Raw genomic sequence first — 17,892 nt, forward strand, 5'->3', positions numbered from 1 at the left:
GTTTTTTTCACAACTGCAAGCAATTCCAAATTCCAATGTTTGTTGTTCTTCATGAACTGCTTCAGTAGCTGTATATGTACGTAAAGTTTGTTTTATGAATAAAGTATACTTTTGTAATATATAAAAAAATTAGCCTGGTCTCTGAATTACTCGTTCTTTGAAGCTCTTTCCTCACCAAGTGCACAGTTTGGCAACAATCAACTGATTGAGTTAACAGCTCAATTGTGTCTATCCCTGTTGATTGGATAAAGTCATCTGATTATCATGCTTTTGAGTAAATAATTACTACATTACCGCTACTCCGTGAAAATGAAGTTAAAAATCGAGGTGCCGGTGTTGGACTGGGGTAGACAAAGTTAAAAATCACACAACACCAGGTCCAACAGGTTTATTCGAAAGTACTAGCTTGATGTTATGTGATTTTTTAACTTTGTCCACCCAGTCCAACACCGGCACCTCGACATCTTCACGAAAATGATGCAAGGCTTAATCCAGTGTTTTCGACACCTGGGTTACCTATTCAAAAGTTATATTGCATCTTATTTGTGACTAATATAATTGTTTCCAATAGAGGGGGAAATGATCGCGGAAATAGTGTACGCTTGGCTCAGACGCACATGGTGTGAAAGACTAAAGAGAAATATTGTAATATGATCTCAGAAAAGTAATGACTTTACTACACTTAATTACTGAAAACATCATTCCCATTGGTGACAGACAGTTCATTACTATTTATACCGACTGCAACGGTTGCGACTTGCTGTAAGAAGTTTTAAATATCACAGTTGAACTACACACATGGCTCACTCGAGCTCGCATTACTGTGTAAACAGCAAATGGTTAACATCAAATTCAATGCAAATGACAGAAACGTGTTTGTTATGTCGACTGCCCGAATGAAAAAAAAATCAGCCAATTCGATCGTCAACTTATTGAAAGTTTCTTTTTTCCCAACAAGTAAAATATGAATTTTAAGGCTGCCAAAAAAAGCCTCCTGTACTTAAAGAGGAAAGTGATTTCAGGGCATCCGATTACCCATCTGTTCGATTCAACGGTTGCAAGGCCTGTCAATGACAGACTGAGGTCGAGAGCAGACAGTCTATTGCATCTGTCCTTGTCCACACGGCGACTTCCACCCAGTAATAAAGGAATCCAAAACAACAATACAGTATGCTCTTTAAAGACCATTGTTAACTAAATATTTACCGGAAACCGGTCACGGGGACACCTGTGGTAAATAACCGCAATGGAAATTCGAGTCTGAAAACCCAGCGGAATTCCCCAACTCCAGCCTGACCAAAATTTTATGTATGAATATGGTTTCAGTTACAGTGAGATAGATGCCACTACAATGACGGCCTCTTGGCCCAGGGAGCTGGGGGAGAGCTGACCTTCAGGTCTAGGGGTGGGGCTGATTTCTGCCCTCTCCCACAGTGAAGATGAGTCAGCCAGCTGGGGTAGGGGAGAGGGGAGGGAGGAGTGTGGAAGGGTGAAGTGGAGGTAGACACAGGGGTGGATTGAGTGAGGAAAATGGATTGAATAGGAGTACGGATAGGGAGTGGGGGTGATGGAGTGGGGGAAGGGGGCGGAGAGTGGTGGGAGGGAGAGGGGAGGGGATGTGGTACGAGATTTGATGAGGAAGGGGAAGTAAATGAGCTTCCCCTCCACCCACCCTGTGGTGAGTTTGAGCTGGGATTCTCCCCCCGGGCCATGGGGATGGGGGCGGGCCGTGTGTGTGTGTTGGGGGGGTGTCCCAATGACCGTGAGAACACAGCAGCTTCAGGCTCCTCCCGCTGCCGCTTTATAGCCGAACTCATGTCATCGGATTAGAGCTGAGCCGCTGCTTCGTGTCTGTGTGTCAGAGCAGCATGGTCTGGAGCTGGAGCTGGAGTCTGGGGGGAGGAAGCGGCTCCGAGTGAGAGCCCGAGCCCCGAGCGCAGAGTGAGCGGTGCGGCTTCAGACCGGGCTTTCCGCACCCGGGAAAGCGGCAGCGAGGAGATGGGGTTTCAAGGATGATCGCTGATCGGGAGGAACCCCCCCCCCCCAGGGACAGGCACCGAGGGAGACAAGAAGCCCAAACACTCACGTCCCCTCCACACCCAGCTCCCAACCCACTCCACCCACCCACCATCCTAAAAATAAACCCCCAGGATCTTAACCCACCTTCTCCCCCCAAACCCAGGACCTTAATCCACTCCCCTTACCACCCCTAAAAGAACTCGGACCTCAGACCCCCACCCCCAAAGAAAACCCAGGACTTCAACCTACTTCCCCCTCCGCCCAACATCCTAAGACTGTAGCCCATTCCTTTTCCCATCCAACCCAAAAGGAACATCCTGGGACTCTACTCCTTTAACCTCCAAGGACCCAATTCATCAGGATTCAACACTATTTGTTTCCCCCCACCCAAGGCCTTGAACCCAGCACCCTCACAACCCTGACCCCAGGACCTCTGTCTGAGAAGCTTGACTCTCATTCACCTGGAACTCTTCTGTCAGCAAGAACTATCGACACTCGGATCCAGGGGGATGGGTTCCCAGGGGTGGTAGTTCTGAGAGTTTCCCTGCCTGCCTCTCCTCAGTTCTCCCTTGTTTTATTGCTGGGGACCCCACCACATGCTGCTGATGACGGAGGTGAGATTGGCAGAGGACAGTGGGAAAACCAGGACAACTGCCATGTCACCCAATACAACCCATCTCCTGCAGGTGTTCGAAGAGGAGTGGGAGGATGCCGAGTCTGAGGAAAATGGTGAGGCAGGCAAGGAACCTGATACCTACAGTATCTTGTCAGATGATTCCTTCTATCCTCCTGACCTTCAGTCAATTAACAGTGAGGCTGAGATCGCAACAAGTGGCCCACTTAGCCTGTACCAGGCCTGCGCCATAAACAATTCCATTGGACTTAAGGAATTGATGTGTCAGGAGCTGAGCGAACAGGTGGTGATGGAGAAGGACAGGAATGGAAGGGTAAGTGAGGAACTGGGGCATGATTCGCGCTTGTACAAATACACATGTACATTGCATATGCTGGCAGATACAAATGGACATACTGCCAGACAAATACCATACAGGCATGTGCGTGCGTGCACTCACTCACTCACACACACATACATGCTGCAAGGAACACGCATTCACTGCCAGATGCGTGTTCACATTGTCAGACACATTCTCACATTGCCAGGTGCATACACATACATAAACACTACTAAACCCCAACACCCACACAACAAATGAAAGTACACATACTGCCAGCCAACATGCATACACATAGCTTGAGGTCTAGACACTGACAGACATACACACTGTCTTGCACGTTCATACTCTGATGGATATACCCACTCTGAAGCATTTTTTTCACATATATTGCATTTCCCCTCAGTTCATTTACTTTCTTTTTTTATTTCTGGTATTTCATCTCAAAAAAATGACAGTGAAGACAGTACAAAGTAAATAAACTTGTAATTTTCTGATTTCCAATTACAATATCACTCATGTCTATCATCAGGTAATCGTTTTACTCATAACTGCTCTTGATATATTTGTAAAAACATTTATTGTTGTCCTTGATGAGCCTGAAGTTCTTTCTTCAAATGTCCATGTTTATGGTACTTACCATTTAATTTTTATCCGATTAATGTTTTTTATGTGTCTCCCAATCTGTGGGATTTCTAACGTTCATAATCTACATAACAGATGTTTCCTTTAATACTATGTGACTTTGCACTTTTCTTGGAGAAAGTGAGGACTGCAGGTGCTGGAGATCAGAGTCAAAAAGTATAGCGCTGGAAAAGTACAGCAGGTCAGGCAGCATCCAAGGAACGGGAGAGTCGACATTTCAAGCATAAGTTCTTCATCAGGAATGAGGAGCTTATTGCTAGAAACGTCAGCTCTCCTGCTCCTCGGATGCTGATTGACAGGCTGTGCTTTTCCAGCACAACACTTTTCTTGTTGGCCAAGGTTGTTGAGTTATACACATGGAGCTGTTGTGTGTTGGTCTTTTATTTTATCATACATATTTTGATCCCCTTCCAATGTGTATAGATAGTTTAAACCAGCAACAGTTCTGCCCAGTTTATTCTGCGCAATTCCTGTCTCATCCTTCCAAAATCTCTCACATTTAAATTTTAAAACCTGAATTTTTGACAGCTGTATCTGGAATATGTTTTTCAGGAAATTATCTTGAATAGATTTTGACATATTTGGTGCTAGAAATTATGTTGCTTATCCCACTACATAAGGAAATTAAAGCTATGACGTTAAAACTCTGTGTCTTGTTTTTAAAAAAAATTTTTTTTGATCTCTGTCCATCTAACCTGCTGTTTTATCACCGCTGGCTGGACAGCTATAAACAGCTCCCACCAGAGTCTTCCATTTATTTATATTCTTCAGTTATACACTTAATATTTTTGCTTATTGGCTCATCTGTCTGACTAATATCCCCTCTTATGCTTTATTAGTATTCATTATTAATATTGATACTCTTTTTCCATTGTCCCTACCCTTTCTAAAGTTCATATAACCTGGAATATTTATCTCCAAGTCATACCCAGCACTGTAGTCAGGTCTCTGTAATGGCCACCATGATCTTTAAGTTCATTTTTTGTCTAAATGCACTATAACATAGAACTTTTAATTGGACTTTTGTTGTAACCTAATCTCTGATGGTCTTAACACCCACCTTAACTATCACATTCCTTGATTTTATCACTTCTGTTCAGTCTTTATCAAGTATGTATTTTGTTATTAACTTACATTTGTTACTGAACCTGATGAGCTGGATTTTGCTCTCACCCCCCTCCTCTAAAGGAAAGCTTTTGCTTTAACCTCTTGGCTGTTTTAGCCCGAGCTCTTCATTCCACCCTACCCCATTTTCTCTCCCTATTTTAATTGAGTTGAAGTCCTTGTAAAATACTGATGGGGTTTAAATATAGACGCATCTCTAGTTTTCACTCCAAGGCATTAAGAGATGGAGTTGAAGAAATTGTTGGTGCACTTACCATAACCATTAGAAACTCTCTCAATTTATGAATAGTCCTTGGATTGGAAAACCAATTTCACTCCATTGTTTAAAAACCGCAATAAATAAGAGTGCCTATAGATGTTATTTATATGCTTTTCCAGTAAACATTCAAGGAGGTTTCTCCTAGGCAATGACTTATAGTTTGAGAGTGCATGGTATTGTCAGCAAAACAAAAGTACTGGGAATACTCAGCAGGTTTGGCAGTATCTGTGTGGGGCGGCACGGTGGCACAGTGGTTAGCACTGCTGCCTCACAGCGCCAGAGACCCGGGTTCAATTCCCACCTCAGGCGACTGACAGTGTGGAGTTTGCACGTTCTCCCCGTGTCTGCGTGGGTTTCCTCCGGGTGCTCCGGTTTCCTCCCACCGTCCAAAGATGTGCAGGTCAGGTGAATTGGCCATGTTAAATTGCCCATAGTAAGGGGTAGATGCAGATGTAGATATAGGGGTATGGGTGGGTTATGCTTCGGTGGGGCGGTGTGGACTTGTTGGGCCGAAGGGCCTGTTTCCACACTGTAAGTAATCTAATCTAATCTAAAACGTTTCAAGTCAAAAGTAGCTCTGTAGCAGATCCACAGAACAATCAGATGACAAAACACTTAGTCAAAGTAGAATTTGAAGAGAAAGTTTCAGATTGAACTGGGAGGCAGAGAGGTTAAGCACAGAAATTATGCTGAAATACAGCTGAAGGCATAACCACTGGAACATTGGGATAAAGGAAATCAGGGCTGTGTAAGATGTCAAAGTTAGAAGAAGTAACAACTTTCAGAAAGGGCTCAAAGGCTGAAGGAAGTCGGAGATTGGAGGGATAAAATTATGAGGGAATTGAATATGGGAGAAGAATTCCGTACTGCTCAGGAACCTGCAGCCAATGTGTATTTGGGCGAGCAGAGGGGTGATTGTTGAATAGTGACTGCTCCATATCTTAGTGACATCCATGGGTATTGGATGTTTACCTCATGAGTATGCTGTCAGTGACTTAGATGTTGGAAAGTGGGCAAATTGAAATTCCTGTCATAGAGCTCGGGCCAATATGCCAGCTTGCTCAAGTCTGTTTTACCTTCCATTTAAAAAAAAGTCTAGTATCATTGAACTAATGCCACAATTTTTATTGCTAATCTTGTCTCTCTTCTTGCCACATTATTGGGCTCACTTCATCAGGGTTCCACAAACAGCAAGTTGGTAAATGACCAGCTATATTAGTTTAGATTACTTACAGTGTGGAAACAGGCCCTTCGGCCCAACAAGTCCACACTGCCCCGCCGAAGCGCAACCCACCCATACCCCTACATCTACCCCTTACCTAACTCTACGGGCAATTTAGCATGGCCAATTCACCTGACCCGCACATCTTTGGAGTGTGGGAGTGATGTTGATTGAGTGATGAATATTTGTCAGAACGCAGGAAGATCTCTTTGAAATTGACTGTGGGATCTTGTATTTCCATGTGAACGCTCAGACAGGATCTTGGTTCAACATTGCATCCAAAACGCACCTCTTTCTGCAATGGAACACTCCCTCAATATTGTGTTGGAATATCAACCAAGATCATATGCTTAAGTTCCTGGAATGGTTTGAAGGTTTAGTGGTGACAATATGATCACAGACCTGTGGTTGACATTTTCTGTACTAGAGTAAATATTCGTTTATCCATGGCAGTCATCCCTATTCTCCTTTGTTTACAGGGCTAAGCATGAAAATAATCACATGCTTCTTCTTTAGGTAATCTTTCTTCATGTCAGCAGTTCACTGATTAGATTAGATTCCCTGCAGTATGGAAACAGGCAATTTCACCCAACAACTCAACATCTACCCTCTGAAGAATAACCCACCCACACCCATTACCCTACCCTATATTTACCCCTGACTAATGCATCTAACACGATGGGCAATTTAGCATGGCCAATTCACCTAAACTTCACATCTTTGGACTATGGGAGGAAACCCACACAGACACAGGGAAAATGAGGAATCTCCACACAGACAATCACCTGAGGCAGGGATTGAACCCAGGTCCCTGGCGCTTTGAGGCAGCAGTGCTAATCACTGAACCACCATGCTGCCTGTTCAGTGTTTCAGTTTGTATTGTTATGGCATGATGATGGGACGATTTCACGGTCAAGGATTAAAAGACTTCTGCAAATTTTGGCACGGTGCCCAAGTCACAAGTGGCCTTTATCTCCCCCTTCACTATCAATTAATCCTGTCGTTTTACATGTTGTCCAGTGTATTTTTCTGCAGTGTAGAAATCACAGTTGCTGAGCTCCAGCCGAACACCTGCCTCTGTCTAAGTTCTGCAACATCTTATGAATATACAGGTATACTCCAGTGGCCATGTTTCTGACCATTCAGCCCATCGAATTTATTCTGCCAATGAGTTAAATAGAATTAAGAAGTGCAGTATGTACAGCACAGAAACAGCCATTCAGTCCAACAAATCCATGATGGTGTTGGGTTCCACAAGTATCCTCCCACCTTATTTTATCAAGCTCTAGCAGCATAACCTTCTATCTCCTTTTTTTCCCAAAGTGTGTTTTTCTAGTATTCCCTGTGCACCCTGACCACTCTTTTGATAGAGACTTCCACATTTGCCCCTTTTTCCGGGTAAAGATGTTTTTCCTGAATTCCCTACTGGACCTATTACTGATGATCTTACAATGGAGCACTGAGTTACAAGACTCAACCTAGTCTTTCCTAGAGAAAGATTTTCTTATTTCACTGACATTCCAGTTTGTTGGATCAGACATTATGTTTGCCAGTATGAAAAATAGATTTTACAAGAGTCTAATACCTGCATTTTCTTCTGTATGTTAACTGTATGGAGTGAGGAGAATTTTCAGCTCCCTGAACCTGTTTTCTAAAAACGCTGCCTAAAGTCAGATGGGTTGTTGGGTAGACCATGTTAAGAATTATGGTGGATGGAGTGCTTCAGAGCTTGGGCACTGTCCAAAATCTTAAAAAAAGTAACATCCTGCCCCTACCCCACACCCCCATCCTCACCCTCTCACACATTTCCATGCTGCCTCCATACCAACCCCTGCCACTTCATGTCCTCTACCCATCCTTTTATATCCTGATGTCAATCCGTAGTTGCCACACAACGATTTTTGCCTTTACACCTGCCAGGTCAACTGATTATAATGTCAACCATGGGTGGATCTCAGGATGCATGTTTGATTAAATAAACTAAAATTCTGAGTACCTATTGCAGCCTTTATTGCATTGCAATAGCTCTTAATCTTAAAAAGCTATGTACTAAATTTGTATTCTTTTATCTCATAAACGAACTGAAAAATGTGTTGCTGGAAAAGCGCAGCAGGTCAGGCAGCATCCAAGGAACAGGAGAATCGACGTTTTGGCATAAGCCCTTCTTCAGGAAACTGATCCCCAGCATCTGCAGTCCTCACTTTCTTCCTAGTTTTATCTCATAAAGCCTGATAACAACGATCATTAGCTCAATGAGTTTATTGTTCTTTATAACAATAAATATTGGAATTCATAGCCCACATCAGAGTCTGTAACCGCCTGGAGTCATCAATCAAATGGCGAACTGACAGGCACATACTGTGATAATTGATGGTTGTGAAATCAGACAAATGTAACATTTATCCAGAAATAGAAACTTTTTTTTCATATCAACAGAATGAAATCATAAACCTTTTGTTTTGATACTCCAATCTTTTTTTAAAAGGTTTGAGCCAAGATGTTGAATTGCCTTGATGTCGACTGTGTTGGTGTTTTTGATGTGTTTGAACAGTTCATGATTTTATGCTCCTTTTCATCATCATGTCTCTATTTAACATCCGCCTTCCTTCTTCTAAAAGATATCTGATCTCTCCTGAAGGTGTCCTGGGATATTACAAAAAGGCATAGCATATCTCTCCAAAGGAGGTCCCTGGCAATCCAACTGAATCACACATTTCAGGCCCTGCTCCTGACAGGTCTGATCTGTGTACTTCATATTGCAAGATCTCAAAGGAGTAGTGCATACAACTGCTGAGATCTGTGGGCAGCTGCCTATGTGAAACATGAAAAAACTGGAGGATTTGAGCTATAGGGAGAGGGTGAACAGACTGAGGCTGTTTTCCCTGGAGCGTCGGAGGCTGAGGGGTGACCTTATAGAGGTTTACAAAATTATGAAGGGCATGGATAGGATAAATAGACAAAGTCTTTTCCCTGGGGTCAGGGAGTCCAGAACTAAAGGGCATAGGTTTAGGGTGAAAGGGGAACGATATAAAAGAAACCTAAGGGGCAACATTTTCACACAGAGGGTGGTACGTGTATGGAATGACTGCCAGAGGAAGTGGTGGAAGCTGGTACAATTGCAACATTTAAAAAGCATTTGGATGGGTATATGAATGGGAAGGGTTTGGAGGGATATGGGTCGGGTGCTGGCAGGCGGAACTAGATTGGGTTGGGATATCTAGTCAGCGTGGACGGTTTGGACCGAAGGCTTTGTTTCCATGCTGTACATCTCTATGACTCTATGACATTCTCTACCATTGCGAAAATCCAGGCCTAAATCATGCCAAATAATTATTTGTTAAAATCTGCAACATTTTAAGTCGCTGAATGCTCCATTCCAAAATGATTTTTTTGTTTGATTAGGATAGCATTTTCTCACAAAAGCAGAAGCTCGTTACTTCAACAGGATATAGAATCAAAACAGTGAGCAGATGTTGGCAATTTGAAATGAAAACAGGAAATGGTGGGAATATTGAGCAGGTCAGGCAGCATCTGGGGAGAGAAAAATAGAATTAACATTTTAGGTCAATGATCTTGCATCAGACAGAAAAGCAAATTGTATCTGAACAATTTCAACCCATTGAAAGGCAAAAGAATTTGGTGTGGTGGGAAAAACATTGCTGTCTTGGCCGTTATGAGGCACCTCCCTTTCATGTGTATTTTTGGTTTAGAACATATTCCTAAATGACTAATGTCACAAAATGACAATACTTTACAAGAAAAGTGCAAATGCCAGATCAACAGGATGTAACAGGTTTTAGACCTAGGACTCAGTAAATTAAACACATAAGTGACTCTGCCATAACTAATATGCGTTGTCTATGAAAATGCACATTTTTACATGATGTCAAGGTTACTTTTTCAAGTCATGATGATTAGTTTTGGTAAGTGAAAATAGCCTTTCAGTCAGTGGAAGATATGTAGATAACTGATCTGGACTTTAGCTCCATTTCCTCACCTTGGAGCTATATCCATTAATTTTGTTAACGAACAAAAAAACGATCAATCTTTGTCTTGAAATGTTCAATTGAACAACCAATAAGAGCTTTTTGGGGAAACAACTTCAGATTTACATAGCCCTGTGCTGACCTCACTATTGAAAGGTCTAACTGTACTCTTTAATTTAGATCTTACTCCACTTTTCTGACTTCCTCATCCCTTCAAGTCTTTTGATCATCCTGAACTTTTTGTTTAGATTGTATTACAATTTCTTATACTCAAGGGAATTCAAGTGTAGTCTATGTCACTTGTCCTTGTTACTTAACCCTTTTGGACCCATTTATGCAATAAGGTTGAACGAAAGGTCAGTAACTAAAATTTTTTGATAATATTTAAACCAAACATACATGTGATAAACAGATGATACATGTGGGAGCTGGATGTACCAATTGATAGTCCTAACAAAGAACATTTCTGACTTTCACAACCATAACTAAACAATGAAAGGACTGACAAGCGAGTGTGATAAGGCAGTTCTAATCCCTACTCCCAAATTTGCATTCCTCTGTTGAAAATGTTTGTGCTGGGAATGCAAATTTATACATTTATTTCTTAAACTGTAAGTTCTGTAATGCCTTTAACGACTTTAAGACATACTTTAGCAAAGGTCATTGACCTGCAACATCTCTTCACAAATGATGATGCCTTACTTGCTGAGTACTTTGTGCGTCATTTGCTTTCATTTCATATTTCTAACATCTGTAGTATTTTGCCTTTTTGTTTTACAACCAGCAAAATATAGTCTCCATTCTAATTTAGGAAACATAGCAGCCAGATCATACACAGCAAGCTCATAAAATCAAAAATCAGATAATGACCAAAAAACCTTTTTGTTTTTAGGTGTGGGTGAAGGGATGAGCAAGAACTTGGCTGTGGTAAAATGTCCAAGTCCTCTTTAAAAATAGTGGCACAGGATTGTTTTCATCCAGCTGACAGAACAGATGAGCCATTACCTTAACGTCTCATTCAAAACATAGGATGGATTTGTATTTGTGTCTTTTGAATAAAGCTTAAATTCACAAGTTCTGATTCAAAGGTAAATAAGTTACTGCTGACCCACAACTGGCACCTAAGCACTTTTCCATACAGGGTAGGTATTCACTTGTCTATAAGACTTCTTCCAGCTGGTGAGCAGTTGGGCTGACTGGTGAGGGCTGGAAAAGTGTATTTTACCCACTTTCATCATGAAAAACACTGAAAGTGACTTTACAGGTCTCTGCTGATTGTGTGGAGTGTCACACAGTCACCACACTTTGGGAATTTAAGGGACCTCCAAATAATGATGCCCTCTCAGTAATTTTAAGAGATGGAACATCACAGGAATGAGGATGGGAGAAGACTATACCCTGCACCCAAATATACAATATGTGCTCTGGGCATCTGAAGAATTGTGTCAGGATTGCAAATATATAAAATATTGTCTATCCAAACAATTTGCACAGTTGTGAACTTTAGTGGTCAACCCAGCAGTTCCATATTGTCCTTAAATCAAAGTTTCAAAGAGTTGCCTTGCTGTAAACTAAATTCACAAACCTCCTAGGATATGAACTAATCCACGGTTTGTTGATTATAGTTATGTTGTCATTTGATGTCAAAGAGAGCTTCATGCACTAGACTACTGCAGTTATTTCCTTCCATATAGGAAGAGGGGCAAGGCGAGCTCCTCATCCAATAACAGCCTTTTCTGGAAGATATTGCCAATACATTTTGGTCAATCATTTAACATCTGCCCACATGCTGACCCCATTTGCATAACTGAATCATGTTGCATCACCATATCACTTAACCACAATGTGACTGTGATGGAAAATAGTTAACGTTAGTGAGAAGACAAGATGAATAGACAGATTATCAAGGCTGATTGTTTGCAATTAGAATTTCTTATTTTGTAGGTTTTCCACTGGTGAGATGAATAACATTTCATATTTGTTTTGAAACCATGTTAACTATACCCGAGGAACAACCAGCTCTGCATTAGGGTCCTTGCCGAACCTAACAGTGCAGAGTGATTAGGGACATGTTCCCAGGCAACACATCCTCTTGGAACCTTTCTACTGTAGATCTCACATAATGACTGATTAACAACATGACTGATGAAAGGCTTAAATCTCCCATTTACCACCAAGTGGCCAATAAAACTGAACAATTCAGCTACCTCTCTGCACAGTGCAGTGCATTTAGCTAACTGACAGATTGTTTCAGTCCAGTGGTTCCAGAAATTACTATCATCTGTGAGTCTGCAGTGGGAACCATTTTTATATCCTGCCTTGAAGGTTTTAGCTTAATATCATCAGTAACGACCAGTAAAGGGGTCAGTGCATGCCGTTTGACCTTTAAAATAAAATCCTACCTCCATGTGAGCTACCCTTTTATATTTCTTTTTTAGTTTCTTTCTGTCTTATTTGTATTATACTAATCATCTAGATCGACTGCCCCAAATCAATTCCATGTTATGCCATCTGATAAATAGAATACTGACAGTTATGTTGTATTGTTATTTGAATGTAAAGTAATACAACATTGAGTAAGCTAAAGGCTGTTATTGATTTTAAAGCCCAAGTCCTGAGGACCTATTGGATTTATAATGTAATCGTCATCAGTGAAGAAATATCAGGGGTGAGATCCCACGAGTGAGAGACAGACTTCAAATGCAGTAGCATTATCACAGAAAATGAGTTAGTTATTGGAAAGTTGCTGTCCTGAGCCTGACAGTAGAGAAATATTGTATATGCTGCTGAAATTTATTCTGTTTAGAGCCAAGTAATTAGTTGACTGCAAGGTGCTGTGGGATGAAAGCCCCTCCTTTTTTCTTTCTTCCCTAGTGCTGCTAGGTTCAGGTGGTCAGAGAGTCTCTGATTCAGTATCAATCTCAGCAACAATTTCTAAACCCAGCATCAGTCGAAGAACTCCTGCATGCTGCCCTCTCGGAAGAGTTTGTGCTGTATCAGCTGCTCTCGAATTTTTTCAAGTGGAGGATGTATAATTAGCAAGTTGATTACATCATGTAAAACTATATTTAGTAATCTCTCAAAGGTTAAAAGGTGACAAAGGTTTTTTCTACTATGTGTGTTTATCGATGATGATTGCTTTGGGTTTGATGTGCTCTTAGATTTGACGATTCTTCAATATTGACCTGGAGTCTCCAGGAATTACTGATTAATTTCCTGGACACTAACAGAAACCAACTGGACAGAAATAAAAACAGCCTTTTTAAAAGACATTTTCTTTGAACACGTTTTTTGTTTTTGGCTATGAAATATTGCAGATGGGGAAAATGTTGATCAAATGGATGGACAAATTGGAGGAAGAAAGTCATGTGATGAAACCATCAGGAACATGTCCAGTCAGATTTAGTAACTTTATTTGCTGCTGGTTTTTCTCCATCGAATCTAGGGGTTTCTGTGTAAAGCCCCCTTCCAGAATTTGAGCAACCTGTATTTAAACTTCATTGAGTACTGAGTGAGAGCTGAACTCTGAAGCTGTTGAACGAAAGTATCACCTGCCTGTTCGGCGAGTTGCATGTAATGTCATGGCACTATTTACATAAGAGCAGGGGAGTTCTCCTTGTGCAAATTCAATTGACCCTCGATTACATATTTACTTATGGTAAGTGGGCAGCTGATTTCAGACCCATTCATTCTAATATGAGGGTGAGCTCAGCACTTGGGAGGACTGGACATCTGACCTAGGTTTCACATCTCAACAGCATGCCGTTCCCAATGGACCAACTGGATGTTTGCGCAGTGTGCCTTCATCTGCCTTTTCCCATTTCCCACATGATCCCAGTTTATTTCTAAAGTACCAGCAGCATGCAAGGATGATCCATGCATTTTCCAAACAGCAAATTTGCGTCGCTGAAAACCTCTATCACCTGATAATGCTGCAGCCGACAATGGGCAGCCTATTAAAGAATCTTTTTGTGAAATATTGCATTTCGGCCACAAATTTTCTTGTCCGACTTCATCACTGTTAACATAAAGATCTGAGAGCACAAAGCGGTCAAGAATGTTTTTCAAAATTAAATATCACTTGGAAATATTTCACATTCACTTTACTCATGTGCACAATGAGTATTTGTTGAAATTAGTTTAGAGAGTTGACTGTACTGGTCACCTCATGGTTAGCTTGCATTGGCAATCTTGGCATGTTAGGGAGAATTCTTTTATTGTGGAAGGAACAAGATTGGGGTCTTTTTGTTCGTTCTCAGTTGAATGTTACTGTTAGTGCCACGTTACCACCCTGTGGAACATGGCTGAACCTGCAGTTTTAGTTAGCCCTCTCTATGCAGTATAAGAGACACTGTTCAGGATCACTCTCAGTGGGGATAAATGAAATATTGGTCAACCCAAAGCCCTCTGAGGACCCTGACAGGACAGAAAAAAAAGGGTGGCACGATAGCTCAGTGGTTAGCAGTGCTGCCTCACAGTACCAGAGACATGGGTTTTATTCCACTCTTGGGTGACTGTGTGGAGTTTGCACGTTCTCATTGTGTCCATGTGGGTTTCCTCCCACAATCCAAAGATGTGCAGATTAGGTGGATTGGCCATGCTAAATTGCCCATTCGTGTTCAGGGATATGCAGGCTAGGTGGGTTAGGCATGGGAAATGCACTGTTACAGAAATAGGGTAGGAAGGTGAGTCTGGGTGGGCTGATCTTTAGAGGATTGGTATGGACTCAATGGGCCAAATGCTTCCACACTGTAGAGATTCTATGATTCTAACTGGGGAATTAATAATGGAAAATAATTTAAAGTAATATTTTGCATTGGTTTTCATGGTGGAGGACACTATAAACATCCCAATATTAACAGATTTGCAAGTTGCTAAGGGAGAAAAGATCTTGTAACAGTTCTCTATTACAAGGGACAAAATATTGGACAAACTGATGGGATTAAAGGCAACAAGTCTTCTGTATCCAAGAGTTTTAAAGGAGATGGTTGCAGAAGTAGAGAAGGCATTGGTTGAAATATTCCAAAAATCACTGGATTCCAGTGGATTGGAATGTATATGATGGCACTGTATAAGACGGAAGGGAGATGGAAGTGTAGGTGAGATATTCTAACATCTGTTGTTGGGGAAAATGCATGAGTCCTTTATTAAGGAAGAAATAGCAAGCTCTTTTGAAAAGATTAACACAGTTGGAGTCAACATGATTTTTTTAACGGGAAACCACGGTTGACAGATTTCCTGGAGTTGTTGTGGTTCTGTTCGCCGAGCTGGGAATTTGTGTTGCAGACATTTCATTCCCCTGTCTAGGTGACATCCTCAGTGCTTGGGAGCCTCCTGTGAAGCACTTCTGTGATGTTTCCTCTGGCATTTATAGTGGTTTGTCTCTACCGCTTCCGGTTGTCCGTTCCAGCTGTCCGCTGCAGTGGTCGGTATATTGGTTCCAGGTCGATGTGTTTGTTGATAGAATCTGTGGATGAGTGCCATGCCTCTAGGAATTCCCTGGCTGTTCTCTGTTTGGCTTGTCCTATAATAGGAGAAAGTGAGGACTGCAGATGCTGGAGATAAGAGCTGAAAAATGTGTTGCTGGAAAAACGCAGCAGGTCAGGCAGCATCCAAGGAGCAGGAGAATTGACGTTTCGGACATAAGGGCTTATGCCCGAAACATCGATTCTCCTGCTCCTTGGATGCTGCCTGACCTGCTGCGCTTTTCCAGCAACACATTTTTCAGCTTGTCCTATAATAGTAGTATTGTCCCAATCAAACTCATGTTGCTTGTCATCTGCGTGTGTGGCTACTAAGGATAGCTGGTCGTGTCATTTCGTGGCTAGTTGGTGTTCATGGATACGGATCGTTAGCTGTCTTCCTGTTTATCCTGTGTAGTGTTTTGTGCAGTCCTTGCATGGGATTTTGTACACTGCGTTGGTTTTGCTCATGCTGGGTATCGGATCCTTTGTCCTGGTGAGATGTTGTCTGAGAGTGACTGTTGGTTTCCTGGAGTTCTTTGAGGATGCAATAAGCAGAGATGATAAAGAAAAACTGGTAGATGTAGTGCATTTGGATTTCTAACATTCGATAATGTGCCACATAAAACTTTATTGTTTTAGAACAGGACCTCAAGGCACTGGGGGTAAAATATTACCATGGATTGGAGATTGGTTAATACATAGACAGAAAATTGGGATTAATGGGTCTTTTCAGGTTGGAAAGGTGCAACTAGTCAGGTACCACAAGTATTGGTCCTAAGGTCTCACAATTATTTACTATCTATATTAATGACCTTGAGGAGGGGACAGAGTGCAATGTATCTAAATTTGCTGACAACACAGAAATAGTGGGGCATTTAAGATGTAAGGAATCTATCAGGGAACATGGTGAGTGGGCAATAATTGGTACATAGAGTTTAGTGTGGAAAAGTGTGAAGTAATGCATTTCGATGGTAAATATCAAAAAAGAGCAGACTATTGTTTAAGTGGAGAGAGATTCCAAAATAAAGTGGAACACAAAGAAATCTGCATGTTTATGTGCATGAAACAAATGGTGCAAGTGCAACATGTAACTAAGAGTTTTGGCTTTTATTGCTCAGGGTTAGAGTTCAAAACTCAGGAAGTCTTGCTACACCCTATGCCACTGAGGTCACACCTAGCATACTACTCACTTGGGTCAGCTCAGTTGGCTGGTTGGCTGGTCAGTGATACCAACAGTGTGGGTTCAATTCACACTCTGGCTGCAGGATTCTCTTTCTCATCCTCTTCCCCTTACCTGACGCATGGTGACCCTCTGGTTAAACCCACCAGCATTTGTCTCTCTCTCTGATGAAAGTAACCCTATAGTTTTAATTAAATCACCCACATAGAAATATTTCTTCATCCCTCAATAGCTACTCTTATCACTTTATTCCTTTACCATTGGAAACACTAATTAGATCGCTCCTCAATAATTTGAGCAAGGGGCTGGAGTCCAAGTTGAGTTTATGCATCTGTGCTCCTCCACTCAGTGATCCACAGACAACTTCTTCTCAACTCTGTTACTTTGTTCTGTAGTTTTGTTTTCCTTTTAGAAGATCATAACCTGTCATGAAATTTGCATCTTTGTTAAGTTTTTAGGACTTTTCTGTAATCTGTAATTTTTGACTGACACTTATCCATGGTTTCACCATGAGTACCCATGTATGATAAATAAAAAGGCAAACAATAAAATAAATGAGTCAGCTTCTGAAACTGCTCCTGCTGTGAGAAAGCCCCTTCAGATGGGGATTCCAACCTGGTGTCAACAGGACTGTTAGAAAGTCCCTCTGCCTTGTAATATATATCATGCCAGATATAGGGTCTGGAGAGGAGATGACAGAGAGTAGACAACAGCCAGTGTTATTCATATTCTTATTTGAAGCATTCCCTACCTATCAAGTGTTGAATCGTGTTTTGGCCCACTTGGTGTTCTCTCCCATACTATACAAGTTCTCTACAGAAACTTGAACCAAGTGTAGAGATTATTACTTCATAATATCTTTTTAAAAAGTGGGGTCGGCCCATCAGTGGTTCAGTAAAGTCATGGCTGATCTGATTGTGCCCTTAACTCACTCACCTGTCTGGCCCCCAGAACCCTTGACTGCCCTGTGGATTAAAACTTCTGTCTAACTTAAATATATCCAATCACCTAGCCTTCTACTAGGACTCTAGGGAAAAG

At 41.6% G+C, this 17,892-nt stretch overlaps 1 protein-coding gene across 1 annotated transcript in view; it reads left to right on the plus strand.

Moving 5' to 3' along the window:
* Window positions 1–1,654: 1,654 nt before the first annotated feature.
* Window positions 1,655–17,892, plus strand: part of LOC140464966 (ankyrin repeat domain-containing protein 33B-like) — a 44,212-nt gene continuing 27,974 nt past the window's right edge. Inside the window, exon 1 of the mRNA XM_072560652.1 lies at window positions 1,655–2,966. Within this exon, the coding sequence (XP_072416753.1) occupies window positions 2,616–2,966 (351 nt within the window). The 5' untranslated portion in view covers window positions 1,655–2,615. The remainder of the gene's footprint in view (window positions 2,967–17,892) is intronic.

The sequence above is a fragment of the Chiloscyllium punctatum genome, chromosome 41 (assembly GCF_047496795.1).
Source record: "Chiloscyllium punctatum isolate Juve2018m chromosome 41, sChiPun1.3, whole genome shotgun sequence".
NCBI classification, from domain to species: Eukaryota; Metazoa; Chordata; class Chondrichthyes; order Orectolobiformes; family Hemiscylliidae; genus Chiloscyllium; species Chiloscyllium punctatum.